The 14,997-nt window shown below is 44.6% G+C and overlaps 1 protein-coding gene across 2 annotated transcripts in view; it reads left to right on the forward strand.

Moving 5' to 3' along the window:
- The window catches only part of GABBR1 (gamma-aminobutyric acid type B receptor subunit 1), a 200,383-nt gene that overhangs the window by 99,948 nt on the left and 85,438 nt on the right, over positions 1-14,997 (forward strand). For both annotated transcript variants that reach the window (XM_034431779.3, XM_087883827.1), the window contains exon 3: positions 3,487-3,565. In XM_034431779.3, coding sequence (XP_034287670.1) covers positions 3,487-3,565 — 79 coding nt within the window. The remainder of the gene's footprint in view (positions 1-3,486; positions 3,566-14,997) is intronic.

Consider the following 14,997-nt stretch of genomic DNA (forward strand, 5'->3'; position numbering starts at 1 on the left):
TCATTTATAAAAGGCAGCACTTCATTTATAAAGTCATTTATGCAATGCGTACCTTTTAAATTCAGCATGCTCAGAGGAGGTGCAGTTAGTGCCAATGGCTAGGTATGGTTTTATAACCAATTTAGGCCACTTCATGTTAAAGTAAAACTCATTTATTGGGTAAGACGCGGGGTTGGTGACTATAGCGTCCTTTTATGCAGAGCTCCCTTGAAGACAATTTAAAATTTGCAGATAGAGCAGGAGCCGGTGGCCAAAACTTTTGCAATTGCTGTGTGACATTCAAACCAAATTCTTTTATCCGTTGCATGGCTTCCTATTAATTTCCAAATCCATTTTAAAATGCTAATTTTAACCTTACATGAACAAGAACTCTGTTCATCTGAGGGATTATTTTATTTCTATATATTCCTTTCTGGGAAATAAAATCAGCCTTTTGGATCCTGTCTAGCGACCCAACATTCAGAATTATTCACATCATGCATATTCAGGATCAAATCGTCTCTTTGCTGGCCACATTCTCCTAGAACCCTGCAGGATTTGGCAGTTTCAACCTGTTGCTTTATAAAACATTCTGAAAAGGTGTTTATTCCTGCCCATATGTGCTTAATGTACTTGGGAGTACAAGAACGTCTCGTTTCATCTTGATTAAAATCATCTGTTGCATTTCTTGGTACTTATTTGTGTTTTAAAGCCAGTTTCGTGTACATCTCATCCGATGACCACAATTGAGTCCAAAATTTACGTTGCGAAGTAAAAAATTTGTTAAGTGAGTTTTGCTCCATTTTCTCGCCACATTTTTTAAGTGATTCACTGCAATTTGAAACCAGTGAATCTGGTTTCCCCATTGGCTCTGCTCGTCAGAAGGCCGCAAAAGGGGAATCACATGACTCCAGAACATTGTAAATGTCGTAAATGTGAATCAATTGTCAAGCATCCGAATGTAAATCACACGACCATGGGGATGCTGCAATGGTCATAAGTGTGAAAAATGGTCATAGGTCACTTTGTTCAGTTGTAACTTCAAATGGTCACTAAGTGAACTGTTGTAAGTTGAGGACTACTTGTACTGCCTTGCAGGCAGAGCCCTGTACTTTGAAAGGCCATTTAAAAATGGATTAAACAGGAACCCTACGGCTTCCTCTTGAAAGGAATTTGGCTAATTAGATATATGTATGTATGTTGGACACTATGCTATTTGACTGGAAGGCTATCAGGAATGCCAGTATTGTCAACTTTTAGTGTGCATGTCCAGTAGCAAAGTCCTCATTCCACCATCAGGAGTTGCAAGATTTAGCGATACTGCATATAAGCAAGCAAACAAACGCATATGTTTTAATTTCTGCATAACACCTGGAAGTAACCGAACCGTAAAATCTCAGGAGTCTGGGCGAGGTAACGAAATCCACTAGAGTTAGGAGAGCAGTAAATCTAAATAAATAAATGTAACCAGAAGATAAGATATCAGGGCTTGGCAGTGAAGTTGCTGTATTAATAAATTTGTCTTACATCAGGGGTGTCAAACTCAATTTCATTGAGGGCCACATCAGGGTTGTGTATGACCTCGGGGAGACCGGGGGTGTGTGGCCAGCTTGATGTCACTCTAGTCAGTGCCTGTGGTGGCCCGAGCACTCTGCTAGCGAAAACAGGTTCCCGAGCTCCGTTTTCACTGGCAGAGGGTTGCAGGAGGCAGTGGCAGCTGAAAATGGAGCTCGGGAGCCTGTTTTCGCTGGCAGAAGCACATCAGGCCAGTCCTTCACTGTTTCCAGGGTGGCCCCGTGGGCCAGATCTAAGTCCCGGGGCCTTGAGTTTGACACCTCTATCTTACATCAGGTCTTATAGATGGTTCAGAGAGGCACACACCGACTTGTGATGCTTCTCCGTAGACAGGCCCATTTTCAGAATTTCTCCCAAGGATTTAATGCAAAGGAACGTACTGCACACTAAACATTTACTATGGGCATTCTGAATAGAATAGAATAGAATAGAATAGAATAGAATAGAATAGAATAGAATAGAATAGAATAGAATAGAATAGAATAGAATAGAACAACAGAACAGAACAGAACAGAACAGAACAGAATAGAATAGAATAGAATAGAATTCCTTATTGGCCATGTGTGATTGGACACACAAGGAATTTGTCTTTTGTACATACGCTCTCGGTGTACATAAAAGAAAAGATACGTTCATCAAGAATCATAAGATACAACACTTAATGATAGTCATAAGGTACAAGCAATCAAATCATATTAGTAAACAGTCAATATAAATCATAAGGATTCAAGCAACAAGGTTACAGTCATACAGTCATAAGTGGAAGGAGATGGGTGATGGGAACGATGAGAAGATTAATAGTAGTGCAGACTTAGTAAATAGTTTGACAGTGTTGAGGGAATTATTTGTTTAGCAGAGTGATGGCATTTGGGGAAAAAACTGTTCTTGTGTCTAGTTGTTCTGGTGTGCAGTGCTCTATAGCGTTGTTTTGAGGGTAGGAGTTGAAACAGTTTATGTCCAGGATATGAGGGGTCTGTAACAATCAGACTTCTGAAACAATCAAAAGGAAACAAGAAAATACAAAGCAAGCTCAGTAGGCAAATATTCTTTGTTTGTATGATTGTAACAGCCGTGGTGGCGCAGTGGTTAGAATGCAGTATTGCAGGCTAATTCTGCTGACGACCGACCCCGCCAGCGGCTCAGCAGTTCAATTCTTTCCAACTCAAGGTCGACTCAGCTTTCCATCCTTCCAAGGTGGGTAAAATGAGGACCTAGATTGTTGGGGGTAATATGCTGACTCTATAAACTGCTTAGAGAGTGCCGTAAAGCACTGTGAAGCTGTATATAAGTCTAGGTGCTATTGCTATTGCTATTTCTATGATCACATTCCTTCTGATGGTGGGCAAAATAGGGGCTACTTGTGTAAGACTGCAGTTCTTAATTTTTTTAGGGCAAGGGTCACACAATCTTTTGTACCCACCGGTGTACAAAAGTTGATTGCTCCAAGATGATCATGTATTCTTGATTTCCATTACTATATCTACTCGTTATAGTAATGGAAATCAAGAATACATGATCATCTTGGAGCAATCAACTTCCATCACTGGAGGTTCTCAAGAAGAGATTGGTCATCCATTTGTCTGAAATGGTGTTTTTTTATTACTGGTTCTTTGGGAGTGGCTTGGTGGGCGTGGCAGGGGAAGGATACTACAAAATCCCCATTCCCTCCCCACTCCTTGGGGAAGGATATTGCAAAATCTCCATTCCCACCCCACTCTGGGGCCAGCCAGAAGTGGTATTTGCCGGTTCTCCAAACTACTCAAAATTAACACTACCGGTTCTCCAGAACCTGTCAGAACCTGCTGACAGGTTCTGATGTAGGGTCTCCTGCTTGAGAAGTGGGGGTCAGACCAGAAAGTCCTTTCCAACTCTGTTATTCTAAATCCTGCGGTGTAATCCTTGTATGGACATTACCTTTCCTCTTATCCTCAGATGCCGCTTCTCCTTGTGGTGAGTTTGCTGGCGATATCACAACCTGGCCATGGAGCAGTCCATCTGAACATCACAGAAGGTAAGATTCCTCCTTTCCCTTCTATACTTCTGCCCTTGGGCCTCTTTTTCTGGGCACTCCAGTTCCTTGTGTTGTGCATACCCCAAAGATGGTACATTCTGGTTTAAGACAACATGCTACTGTTTCTCTAGCATGCAATACCTGTCTAAGCTCTGCTAAAAATAATACTGTGTTTCCCCGAAAATAAGACCCTGTCTTATATATTTTTTTTTGGACCCCGAAATAAGCGCTTGGCTTTATTTTCGAGGAGGTCTTATTATTTTGAGGTGCATGGAGCAAGACGGGGCTCCTCTTGCCATCTTACCTGATTTCCAGCTCTGTCTCCCTAACCCTAACCAGAGGAAATGGCGGGGACCGGCTGTGCAAGCATTTAAATATTTTCAGGGAGGTCTTATTTTCAGGGGTGGGGCTTATTTTAGCACATGAACTCAAAAGCCCAATTGTGCTTATTATCCAGGGAGGTCTTATTTTCCGGGAAACAGGGTATCTTTATATTTAAAATGTCTAAGCTTGGTTTTTAAAAAAAGACCCAAATGAATCTTCTGAGTCTGGTGTGATGGTGTGTGATGGAGGGAAGATGGTAGAAAGGCGGCCTTCCTTTCCTGGTTCACCAACCTCATTGCCCTCCAAGGTACGCAGGCAAAGAAATTCACGCTTGGATTTTCTGCAGGCAAAACAGGGGCTCTAACGGAGGCTCAATCAGCCTCGATCCATCTGGTATTTTTGAAAGGTTAAACAAGAAACCAGCACACACTGTTAGAAATTGCCTCAGTCTTATATTTTGACAATTCCCCAGTAGGCATGAGTTGCTTGTGAGCCGTCACTAATAGACCAGGAAAGTTCTAGTCACCCCTTTGTTTTTGTTGTTAAGTAAATGTCTGCGCTGCTGTATTTCATGTAGAGATAACTCATGCAGAGACTGTGCCATGATGCTAAAAAAAGGGTTGAACTCACCTCAGACCTTGAAAGCTCATGATACTGCAACTGACCTACTTAATGGATCATTAACTTGTGGGATTTATTGCTACAAAACAAGGTGACGGCTTCTGACTTGGATGGACTTAAGAGGAGAAAGGGATAGAGAAATCGTGTCTAGTCTGGCGAGGTGAGGGATTGGGATGGCATGGTGGCATCTTCTAATATTTGAGGGGCTGCCACAAAGTAGAGCATGGGAGGTGGGGTAGTGTCAACCTATTCTCTGAAGCACCGGAAAGCAGGACAAGAAGCAATAGGTGGAAACTAATCAAGGAGAGAACAAACCTAGAACTAAGGAGAAGTTTCCTGACACTGAGAACAATTAACCAGTGGAGCGGTTTAACTTCAGAAGCTGTGGATGTTCCAACACTGGAGGTTATCAAGAAGAGACTGGATAGTCATTTGACCAGGATGGTATAGGATCGCCTGTCTTGAGCTGGAGGTTTGAGTAGAAGACCTCCAAGATCCCTTCCAACTCTGTTATTCTGTTAAGTCTATGAAGGACTGGTCTCTCAAGGGCTCAGTTCAAAGTTGGGGACCGCCTGCTCCAAATACCAGTGGCCAGGGAGGGGTTCAAAAATTTTAGCAATGGGTTCTCTGCCCGGTTGCTGGGTGGGCGTGGCCATGGCGGGAGTGGCCTAGTCAGCCTCCTGCACCAATGCGGGGGGGGAGGCGTTTTTGCCTTCCCCGGCAGTGGTGAAATCCAAATTTTTTTACTACTTGTTCTGTGGGCGTGGCTTGGTGGGCGTGGTGTGGCTTGGTGGGTGTGGCAGAGGAAGAATACTGCAAAATCTCCATTCCCACCACACTCCAGGGGAAGGATACTGCAAAATCCCCATTCCTCCCCACTCCTGGGGGAAGGATATTGCAAAATCTCCATTCCCATCCCACTCTGGGGCCAGCCAGAGGTAGCATTTGCCAGTTCTCTGAACTGCTCAAAATTTCCGCTACTGGTTCTCCAGAACGTGTCAGAACCTGCTGTATTTCACCCCTGCTCCCCGAGCTCTGGAGGCTTTCCTTGAGCCTCTGTTAGGGTGAAAACGGCCTCCCCAGGCTCCGGAGGCCCTTTCCGGGCCTGTTTCCGGCCTTCCCGAACTTCCGGTAGGCCCATTTTTCAGCCTCCCCAAGCCTCCGCGCACATCCTGCACTTACCTGCATCCAAAATGAGCCGCATGGGGACTCCTGGGAGGGGAGGGGTGGGCGGGGCCAGTCAGGAGTGGGATTTGGCGGTTCTCTGAACTGCACAGAATCTTAGCTAGAGGTTCTCCCGAACCCCTGCGAACCCCCAGCAGCCTACCCCTGCCAATAGCCATGGAACAAGAACAGAAAGAGTGTCTGTCTTCTCTTCTTCCTGGTGAACGCCCTTGAGGCATATGGCTGACCACTGTGGACTACAATGGACAACAATCATTCCAGTGTGGCCAAGCTTATATAATTATGTTAATTATTGTACCTCTTCTTTATTATTGTATTTGGGTGCTTTTATATTATTCTATTTTTGCTGCATTAAAACAAACATTATACTTATACTACCTGGACCATTGTAGTATGACAGGTAGGGTATAAATAAATAGAATGAAGTTAAATCTAATATTATATAAAATGAGATCCAGTAATAAAAAAAAAAGATACCATGAGCAGCAAAATGATGTGTATAATAATTTGCAAAGTTGTAAAATTGAAGATGCCAGATAGCAAAAGCAGCCGTAGCAGTTAGACTTATATACCACTTCATAGTGTTTTACAGCCCTCCCTAAGCAATTTACAATGTCAGCATCCTCTGTTCTCATTTGTCCCAGTCCTAAAGGATGGAAGGCTGAGTCAACTTTGAGCTCGTCAGGATTGAACTCCTGGCAGTGGGCAGAGTTTCCTGCAATATTGCATTCTAACCAGTGGGTGGGATTCAGCCAGTTCGCACCACTTCGGGAGAACCAGTTGTTAACTTTCTGAGCAGTTTGGCAAACTGGTTGTTGGAAGAAATCATTAGGGCAGAGAACCGGTTGTTAAATTACTTGAATCCCACCACTGATTCTAATCCACCACGGCTCTAGTAGCCAGGGTTTCCAAAACAAGAATGGCATAGGCATAACTCAGAGTTTTTTAGAGTCAGGCAGTAAACAAGTTTAATATACTGTGGTTGGTCACACAGTCAGCCAGATGTTTAGATTTGATTTGGCCTTTTTGCCTATCCATTGAGTACTGCACTACTCAAGAACCTTGGTTAGGCAGATGTTGTTGTAGATATTATTGTTTAACAGTATTGAAGATACCATTGCAAGATGTAAGCTGTTTCAAGTAAAGCCACAATTTTGCAATTGACTAGTAGTAATTTTGTCAATGTTGATGATGTTCAAATGCTGTTCCAGATGTTTTTTTGGAATTGCACCCAAGGTGCCTATTACAATTAGTACTATCTTTGCTTCTTTTGCCATCGTTATTCTACTTCCATTTGGTCTTCATGTTTTGTGGTTTTTCTCCAGTACGTTCTCTTCTTATCTGCTGTCTCCTGATACTGCAACATCTATATCCAGACTTTTTTTGGTCTTTTTTTTTTAATCAACAATTGTTAAGCCTGGGCTGTTATATAGCAATTGATTGTCTAGTTTGAATCCTAAAATCCAAGAGCACTTTAGAGTCTTCATTTTCTATTACTTGTCTGTTTTGTAATCCCACCAGTTCTTGCTCTCAGGCAAATGGTATTTCTTGCATTTATTCCAATGCATCAGGGTTGCTACTTCGTTATTCCATTGTTTGTAGTCAATCTGTGAGACCTTCCTGCAGCAGCTAAGTGATCCACTGTTTTTTCCAGTTTTTTAGAAGAGGCAGTTTTTACTGGGTGTTGCTAGCTACTCAATTCCCATTACTCAGAATAGAGCTGGAAGGGACCTTGGGGACCTTCTAGTCCAGGGGTGTCAAACTTGATTTAATTGAGGGCCGCATCAGGGTTGTGTTTGATCTGTGGTGGTGGGGGGCAGGGATGGGCATGGCCAGCTCGATGTCACTCGTGTCAGGGATGCCTGTGGTGGTCTGAGCGCTCTGCCAGCAAAAATCGGGCTCCCGAGCTCCGTTTTACGCTGCGACGGCCTCCTGCAACCATCTGCCAGAGTAAACAGAGTTTGGGAGTGCTACCCATGGCCCTCCCAAGCTCTGTTTTCACTGTCAGAGACACTGCAGGCCGGTCCTTTGCTGTTTTGAGGGCAGGCCCCATGGGCTAGATCTAAGCACCCTATAGGCTGGCTCCAGCTCCTGGTCCTTGAATTTGACACCCCTGTTCTAGTCCAACCACCTGCTCAAGCAGGAGACCCTATACCAGTGGTAGGTTGCTCCCGGTTCTGTCTGGTTCTTGCAAACCGGTAGTAAAAGCAGCGGGAGGCTCCGCCCACCTACCCAGACGTCATAATGGACGATCTGTGCATGCGCAGAAGTGCGCACGCTCCCGTTGCGAACCGGTAGTAAAGGTATGTAGAACCCACCCCTGCCCTATACCATTTCAGTCAAGTAGCTATCCAGTCTCTTCTTAAAAGCCTTCAGTGAGGAAGCACCCACAACTACTGAAGGCAAGCCTTCCACTGGTTAATTGTTGTCACTGTTAGGAAGTTTCTCCTTAATTCCAGGTTGCTTCTCTCCTTGATGAGAATAGAATAGAATAGAATAGAATAGAATAGAATAGAATAGAATAGAATAGAATAGAATAGAATAGAATAGAATAGAATAGAATAGAATAACAGAGTTGGAAGGGACCTTGGAGGTCTTCTAGTCCAACCCCCTGCTTAGGCAGGAAACCCTACACCACTTCAGACAAATGGTTGTCCAATCTCTTCTTATAAACTTCCAGTGTTGGAGCATTCACAACTTCTGGAGACAACTACTTCCACTGATTAGTTCTAACTGTCAGGAAATTTCTCCTTAGTTCTAAGTTCTCTCCTTGATTAGTTTCCACCTATTATTTTTTTTTAATTTGATTTATATGCCGCCCTTCTCCGGAGACTCAGGGCGGCTTACAATGCGCTAAGCAATAGCCTTCATCCTTTTGTATATTTATACAAAGTCAGCTTATTGCCCCCACAAATGGGTCCTCAATTTACCTACCTTAGAAAGGATGGAAGGCTGAGTCAACCTTGAGCCTTGGCGAGATTTGAACCTGCAGTAATTGCAGGCAGCTGGTCTTAATAACCAGCTTAATAACAGGGTGGCTTAGACCACTGTACTACCAAGGCTATTGTTTCTTGTCCTGCCTTCAGGTGCTTTGGAAAATAAGTTGATCCCCTCTTCTTTGTGGCAGCCCTTCAAATACTGGAATAATGTTATCATGTCATTCCTACTCCTTCTTTTCTCTAGACTAGCCATATCCAGATCCTGCAGTCATTCTTCATATGTTTTAGTCTCCAGGCCTTTAATCATCCTAGTTGCTCTTCTCTGCACCTTTTCTAATGTCTCAACAACTTTTTTGTAACATGGTGATCAAACCTGGATGCAGAATTTCAGCCATGAATGCATTCATTCTTAAAGCTTGGTCTATTGCTGTCACAATTAGCCCAGTGGTAGAATTCAATTTTTTTTTACTACGGGTTCTGTGGGCGTGGCTTGGTGGGCGTGGTGTGGTTTGGTGGGCGTGGCAGGGGAAGGATACTACAAAATCCCCATTCCCTCCCCACTCCTGGGGGAAGAATATTGCAAAATCTCCATTCCCACCCCACTCTGGGGCCAGCCAGAGGTGGTATTTGCCGGTTCTCCGAACTGCTCAAAATTTCCACTACCGGTTCTCCAGAACCTGTCAGAACCTGCTGGATTTCAACTCTGAATTAGCCCCTCTGCCTCTTTCTTTAACTTTCCTATTTTAGCCATCATCAGATCTTGTTATCTGTTTTGCCTACTAATTGTGTGTAAAATATTTTGCCTTGCCAAATCTTTTTTCTCTTCTTCGTTTGGTCTTTCTTGGACTCCAGTTTGTTCTCTCTGGTATTCAGTAAACCTTCATGCTTTACTAGTTTGGATGCATCTTCTTCACTGCCCTTCAGATATTCTTCCAGTGCCCTTTCTTCTTCTTCAACTGTCTGATGTACTTGCAACATTCCACGCCCACCTATTTTCCTTGGTAAGTAGGGTCTGTCAACATTGCTGAGTTGAGTGACAGGCATGATTCATTGTCATTATTTTTCTGGTCTTCCTACCCAGGGCTGTTTAAATCCAGTCCATTATTCCATTTGTGTACCTAATGACTGGAATTGTCCAGGTGTAAATTGCCTTGAAAATATTTCCTCCACTGAGTTTGGACTATAAGATCTTCTTCGCACTCTCATGATGTATTCACTTCTAATCTTCTTCTTGACTTCGGTGTGCTTGATGTTGTCAGTTTGAAGGACGCCCAGGTATTTGTAGTGCTCTTCCTCAACCAGACTTTTGATGACATTTCCATAAAACATCATCAATGTTCACTATTTTTCCATGCTGATGGTAAGGGTGCTTTTCCATACAACTTCAGAACATCCATGTAGAGGAGGTGGGATAGCCTGGCAGATGTTTTTGATGTTTGATAACCATGAGCAAGACCTGTTCAGTAGAGTTGACAGAGGAATCAGTGCACTGATAACAATAGTTGTGATAATGAGTTTCGTTGAAAGATTCCCCTCTTGATATTAAACCTCTCCTAGTCTCCCAGTAATCAGCCTGGCGAGGTGGCTCAGTGACTAATATGCTGAGCTTGTCGATCAGAAAGGTCGGCAGTTCGGCGGTTCGAATCCTTGATATAGGTCTCCTGTGTGAGCAGGGGGTTGGACTAGATGAACTCCAAGGTCCCTTCCAACTCTGTTACTGTTATAACTGTTATAGGTCTAGGACCGTGATGGCAAACCTATGGCATGCGTGCCGCAGTTGGCACGCGGAGCCATATTGGTGGGCACGCGAGTGTTGCCCTAGCTCAGCTCCAGCGTGCATGTGCGCACCGGCCAGCTAATTTTCAGGCCTTCCAGTCCCACCGGAAGTCAGGAAACTGGTTGTTTCTGGCCTCCGGGGGGTGGGGGAGGCCATTTTCGCCCTCCCCAGGCTCCTAGAAAGCCTCTGGAGCCTGGGGAGGGCGAAAAATGGGCCTACTGGACCCACCGGGCCATCAGGTGCAAAAAGCATGGAGTTGCATGGAGGGGTGTCGTGTGGGTATGCGCGGAAGGGCAGGGCGCATTGAATTATGGATGTAGGCACATGCGCTCGCGACCCCTCCACACACTCCCCCCGCTTTTGGCACATGATGGCAAAAAGGTTAGCCATCACTGGTCTAGGACTACTCACCTCAGTCGACTCACCCTGACTTTCTCATTGTGTCTAACTCACCAAAACCAACTCATTCTGACCAACTCACTGCAGGACAACTCACTCTGGCCAACTCGCCATTGGACAGTTCAATGCAAGATAACTCAAGAGAGGGACAAAAGAATTGCAGTGGGCTTTGTCTTGCTTTAGGTTTGAACCTTCTCAAGTTAAAAGTCTTCGAGGCTGGGGTGAGTTGCAATTCTACTTGACTCTCTCTTGAGTTATCCTGCATTAAATTGTCCATGGCGAATTGTCCCGTGGCTAGTTGGCGACATTGAGTTGTCCCATGGCAAGTTGGCCATGGCAAGTCAGCTATAGCTAGATGGCCGTGGCAAGAGAACCAGGGCGAGTGTCAAGGTTCCAAGTAACACCCCCAACAAAAGAAGACTCCCCCCTCCCAGTTTCCCACAGCATTAAGTGTGGCAGCCCTGAAGATCCAAAGAAAAAGATGGCCTCCAGGTCTGACAGCAAGTTGCCCCATTCCACAGTTGGGTCAGGCAACTATATTCTATCATGTCATTTGTCTTTCCACAAAGCTTCTGAAGTTTCTAGTGACTCCTGTTATTTCAAGGCCTTTGATTATCATTTATATACAATAAAAAAACTTTGTGATGGTAAGATCTCTACAAGAGTAAGCCCTTTCCCTGTGGAAGTGGTGGGGTTCTCCGCTGCTTTGAAGAAGAGGCTACACTACAGCATCCCAGCGATCCCCAACCTTTCTGACTTGGCAGACCAGCGGAGGAAGTGGGGGGGGGGAAGAGGGAATGGTTTCATACTTGCGCGCCACTTTCACAAATGCAGCTTCATGTGTGCACAGAGGCGTGCTCGCCACCACTAATTGCAGCCCAAACAGGCTGCAGCCCGGCACTCAGGGTTGAGATTCTACTAGTTCGGGTGAACTGGTAGCTCCGACGATCAGCTGGGAGCAAACCGGTTTGCTCCAATGATCAGCTGCGCCCACCCGCCCACCCCACCCCCCGCCCCTGTGCTTTACTTACCTTTACCTTCGCAGCTGATTGGCGCGGCAGAGCGGATTGCCGTGCTTCAGTTGTTTTAATTCCCTAGCACTAATGCGGAAGATGATTTTTGGTTCAACTGCGCACAAAGCACGTAATCACTGAACCGGTTGTTAAACCAGAAGGATCCCACCACTGCCGGCACTGGGCCACAGATCGGGCATTGGGGACCCGTGGACTAGATCAGGGGTCACCAACCTTTCGGACCTCAGGGACCACTAAATTCATAATTTTAAATTCCACGGACCACTAACATGATCTACCAATGACTGGCTGGGTGGGCGTGGCTAGGTGGTCATGTGACTGGATGGGTGTGGCCAACTTGATGTCACTTATGTCAAGGGGCACCTCACCAGCCTCTACTCGCCCCTCCCCTCCCACCCACTCCTCCCCTCCCTGCCCGGGCTCCTTAGGGCCCCAACAGGAAGCAGTTGTTGGAGCTAAGCAGCCACCATGAGAAAGAGTTGGCAAAACAGCTCAGTTTCAAATCTGATCTGACCAAGAAGGAGGCTCAGCAGAAGCACCTCACTGAGGACTAGGAGCATAGGCTTTCCAAGCAGAGGGAAGTCCTGTGAGAGTGCAAGGCCGGGTACCGGCTCCTGGAGGGTCAGCGGGCTGAGATGGTCAGCCAGTTCCAGGCCATGATGCAGTCCCACTGGAACGAGGCCCTCTGGCTCTTTGCTGCCAGCGGCATTCCCTCCAGCCTTCGCCCAAAGCCCCACACCAGGAGGCTGAAGGAGACCCCGAGTCGGAATTTCTGTCCCCCTCCAACCCTCACAAAAGGACCCCGAAGAGGTAGACTCTCTGCAGCAACACAAATGTTCATTGCAGAAGAGCCTTGGTAGTACAGTGGTCTAAGGCACCCTGTTATTAAGCTGGTTATTAAGACCAGCTGCCTGCAATTACTGCAGGTTCGAATCTCTCCAAGGCTCAAGGTTGACTCAGCCTTCCATCCTTTCTAAATTGAGGACCCAGTTGTGGGGGCAATAAGATGACTTTGTATAAATAAAAAGGATGAAGGCTATTACTGAGCACATTGTAAGCCGCCCTGAGTCTCCGGAGAAGGGCGGCATATAAATCAAATTAAAAAATATATATATCCAGCCCAGGGCCCTTAATTTGAGGACCCCTGATTTAGTGCAATATAAAAAATGCAAATAATTTTTCTGCGGACCACCAAAATTTTCTCACGGACCACCAGTTGGTGACCCCTGGACTAGATGATCCTTACAGTTCTTTCTAACTCCACATTTCTGTGTTCCGAAGATTCTATAAATAATATCATTGCTTACTGTGGAAGAAGTTTGGGGTTTTTTTCCACAAACCAACCAACAATCATAGAAATAAATTTGGCTTCTTTTTCTGCTTCCTCCCTGCCTGCAGGATATTTGGCAAGGTCAGAAATTTCTGCTGTAGAAGCATTTTGAGCAGAGCATAGGATTGCTTTATTAAAGCATATTTTTAGCTATAGTAATCAAGGGTTGTTGGTTGTTGTTTTTTTAAAAAAAATCCTAGATACAGAAGGTTTCAACCTCAAAGGAAATACATAAGCCAAACAGAAGTACTTTTTCTTTTTTCTGGTAATTTTGCACTGCCTTTTATCTTCATCGAATCAAAGGCAGAGTATATTGGGATATCTCTTTTTTAAAAAAAATGTTTATACTTAAGTGCAAGGAAATCAAGAACAATCAACAATGTTTTTAAAAATCAATATTTAAAGTGATATTGAATCAACCCTTGAAACAACCATACCAAGCAGGCATGGACTAAAAACAGAACCTTCATAATACCTTAAAACGGTTTAGGAGTGGTTATAAACAAAAGGTCAGGGTCAAGTTAAAATATAGACCACATCGGGGGTGAAATCCAGCAGGTTCTGACAGATTCTGGAGAAACGGTAGCGGAAATTCTGAGTAGTTCAGAGAACCGGCAAATGCCACCTCTGGCTGGCCCCAGAGTGGGGTGGGAATTATTATTATTATTATTATTATTATTATTATTATTATTATTATTATTATTATTACTACTACTACTACTACTACTATTACTATTACTATTATTACTATTATTATTATTTATTAAATTTTATACAGCCAAGATTAAAATACATACAATATGAAAGTTTAAAATAATTTAAAACATAATTAAATCAATTTGGCTTCCCCAATTTAAAACCCCTTACCCATAAAATTAACCAGTTAAAAAAATTTTAAACCAGCCCGGCTTGCTGAAATAGAAAAGTCTTCAGGGCCCGGCAGAAGGTCCGGAGGTCCGGGATCAGTCGTATCCCTGGGGGTAGCTCGTTCCAGAGGGCGGGTGCCCCCACAGAGAAGGCTCTCCCCCTGGAATGGAGATTTTGCAATATCGTTCCCACCGGAGTGGGGAGGGAATGGGGATTTTGCAGTATCCTTTCCCTGCCATGCCCACCAAGCCACACCCACAGAACTGGTAGTAAAAAAAATTGGATTTCACCACTGGACCACATGCTGAAATCATCATCATTAAAGCCTCATTGCAAGTAAGACATATTGTCACACATAAACTATATTTGCTCTAGGAACTCTTTTTTTTTCCTTTCTTCTCAGCGTTTTCCTACAAGTGTAAGGTTGGAATTTTTTCAGAGGCTTGATTCATTGGTTGCACTAGGAATTGATTGCCTGGCTTGTCAACACTTGTCGCCTGGTGTTGTGGCCTGAGAGAGTGTGACTAGCCCAAAGTCACCTGGCTGGCTTTCAGGCCTATGGTGGAAGTAGAACTCACAGTCTCCTGGTTTAATACATTAACAGATTAACAGAGTTGGAAGGGACCTTGCAGGTCATCTAGTCCAACCCCCTGGCCAAGCAGGAGATCCTACACCATTTCTGACAGATGGCAGTCCAGTCTCTTCTTGAAAGCCTCCAATGATGAAGCTCCCACAACTTCTGAAGGCAACTTCTGTTCCAGTGGTTGATTGTTCTCACTGTCAGAAAATTTCTCCTTATTTCTAGATTGAATCTAGGGTTGAAATCCAGCAGGTTCTAACAGGTTCTGGAGAACCAGTAGTGGAAATTTTGAGTAGTTCAGAGAACCAGCAAATACCACTTCTGGCAGACCCCATAATGGGGTGGGAATGGAGATTTTGCAATATCCTTCCCCCAG

This window comes from Pantherophis guttatus, chromosome 2 (assembly GCF_059756535.1).
Source record: "Pantherophis guttatus breed Tessera chromosome 2, ASM5975653v1, whole genome shotgun sequence".
In the NCBI taxonomy this organism is placed as follows: domain Eukaryota; kingdom Metazoa; phylum Chordata; class Lepidosauria; order Squamata; family Colubridae; genus Pantherophis; species Pantherophis guttatus.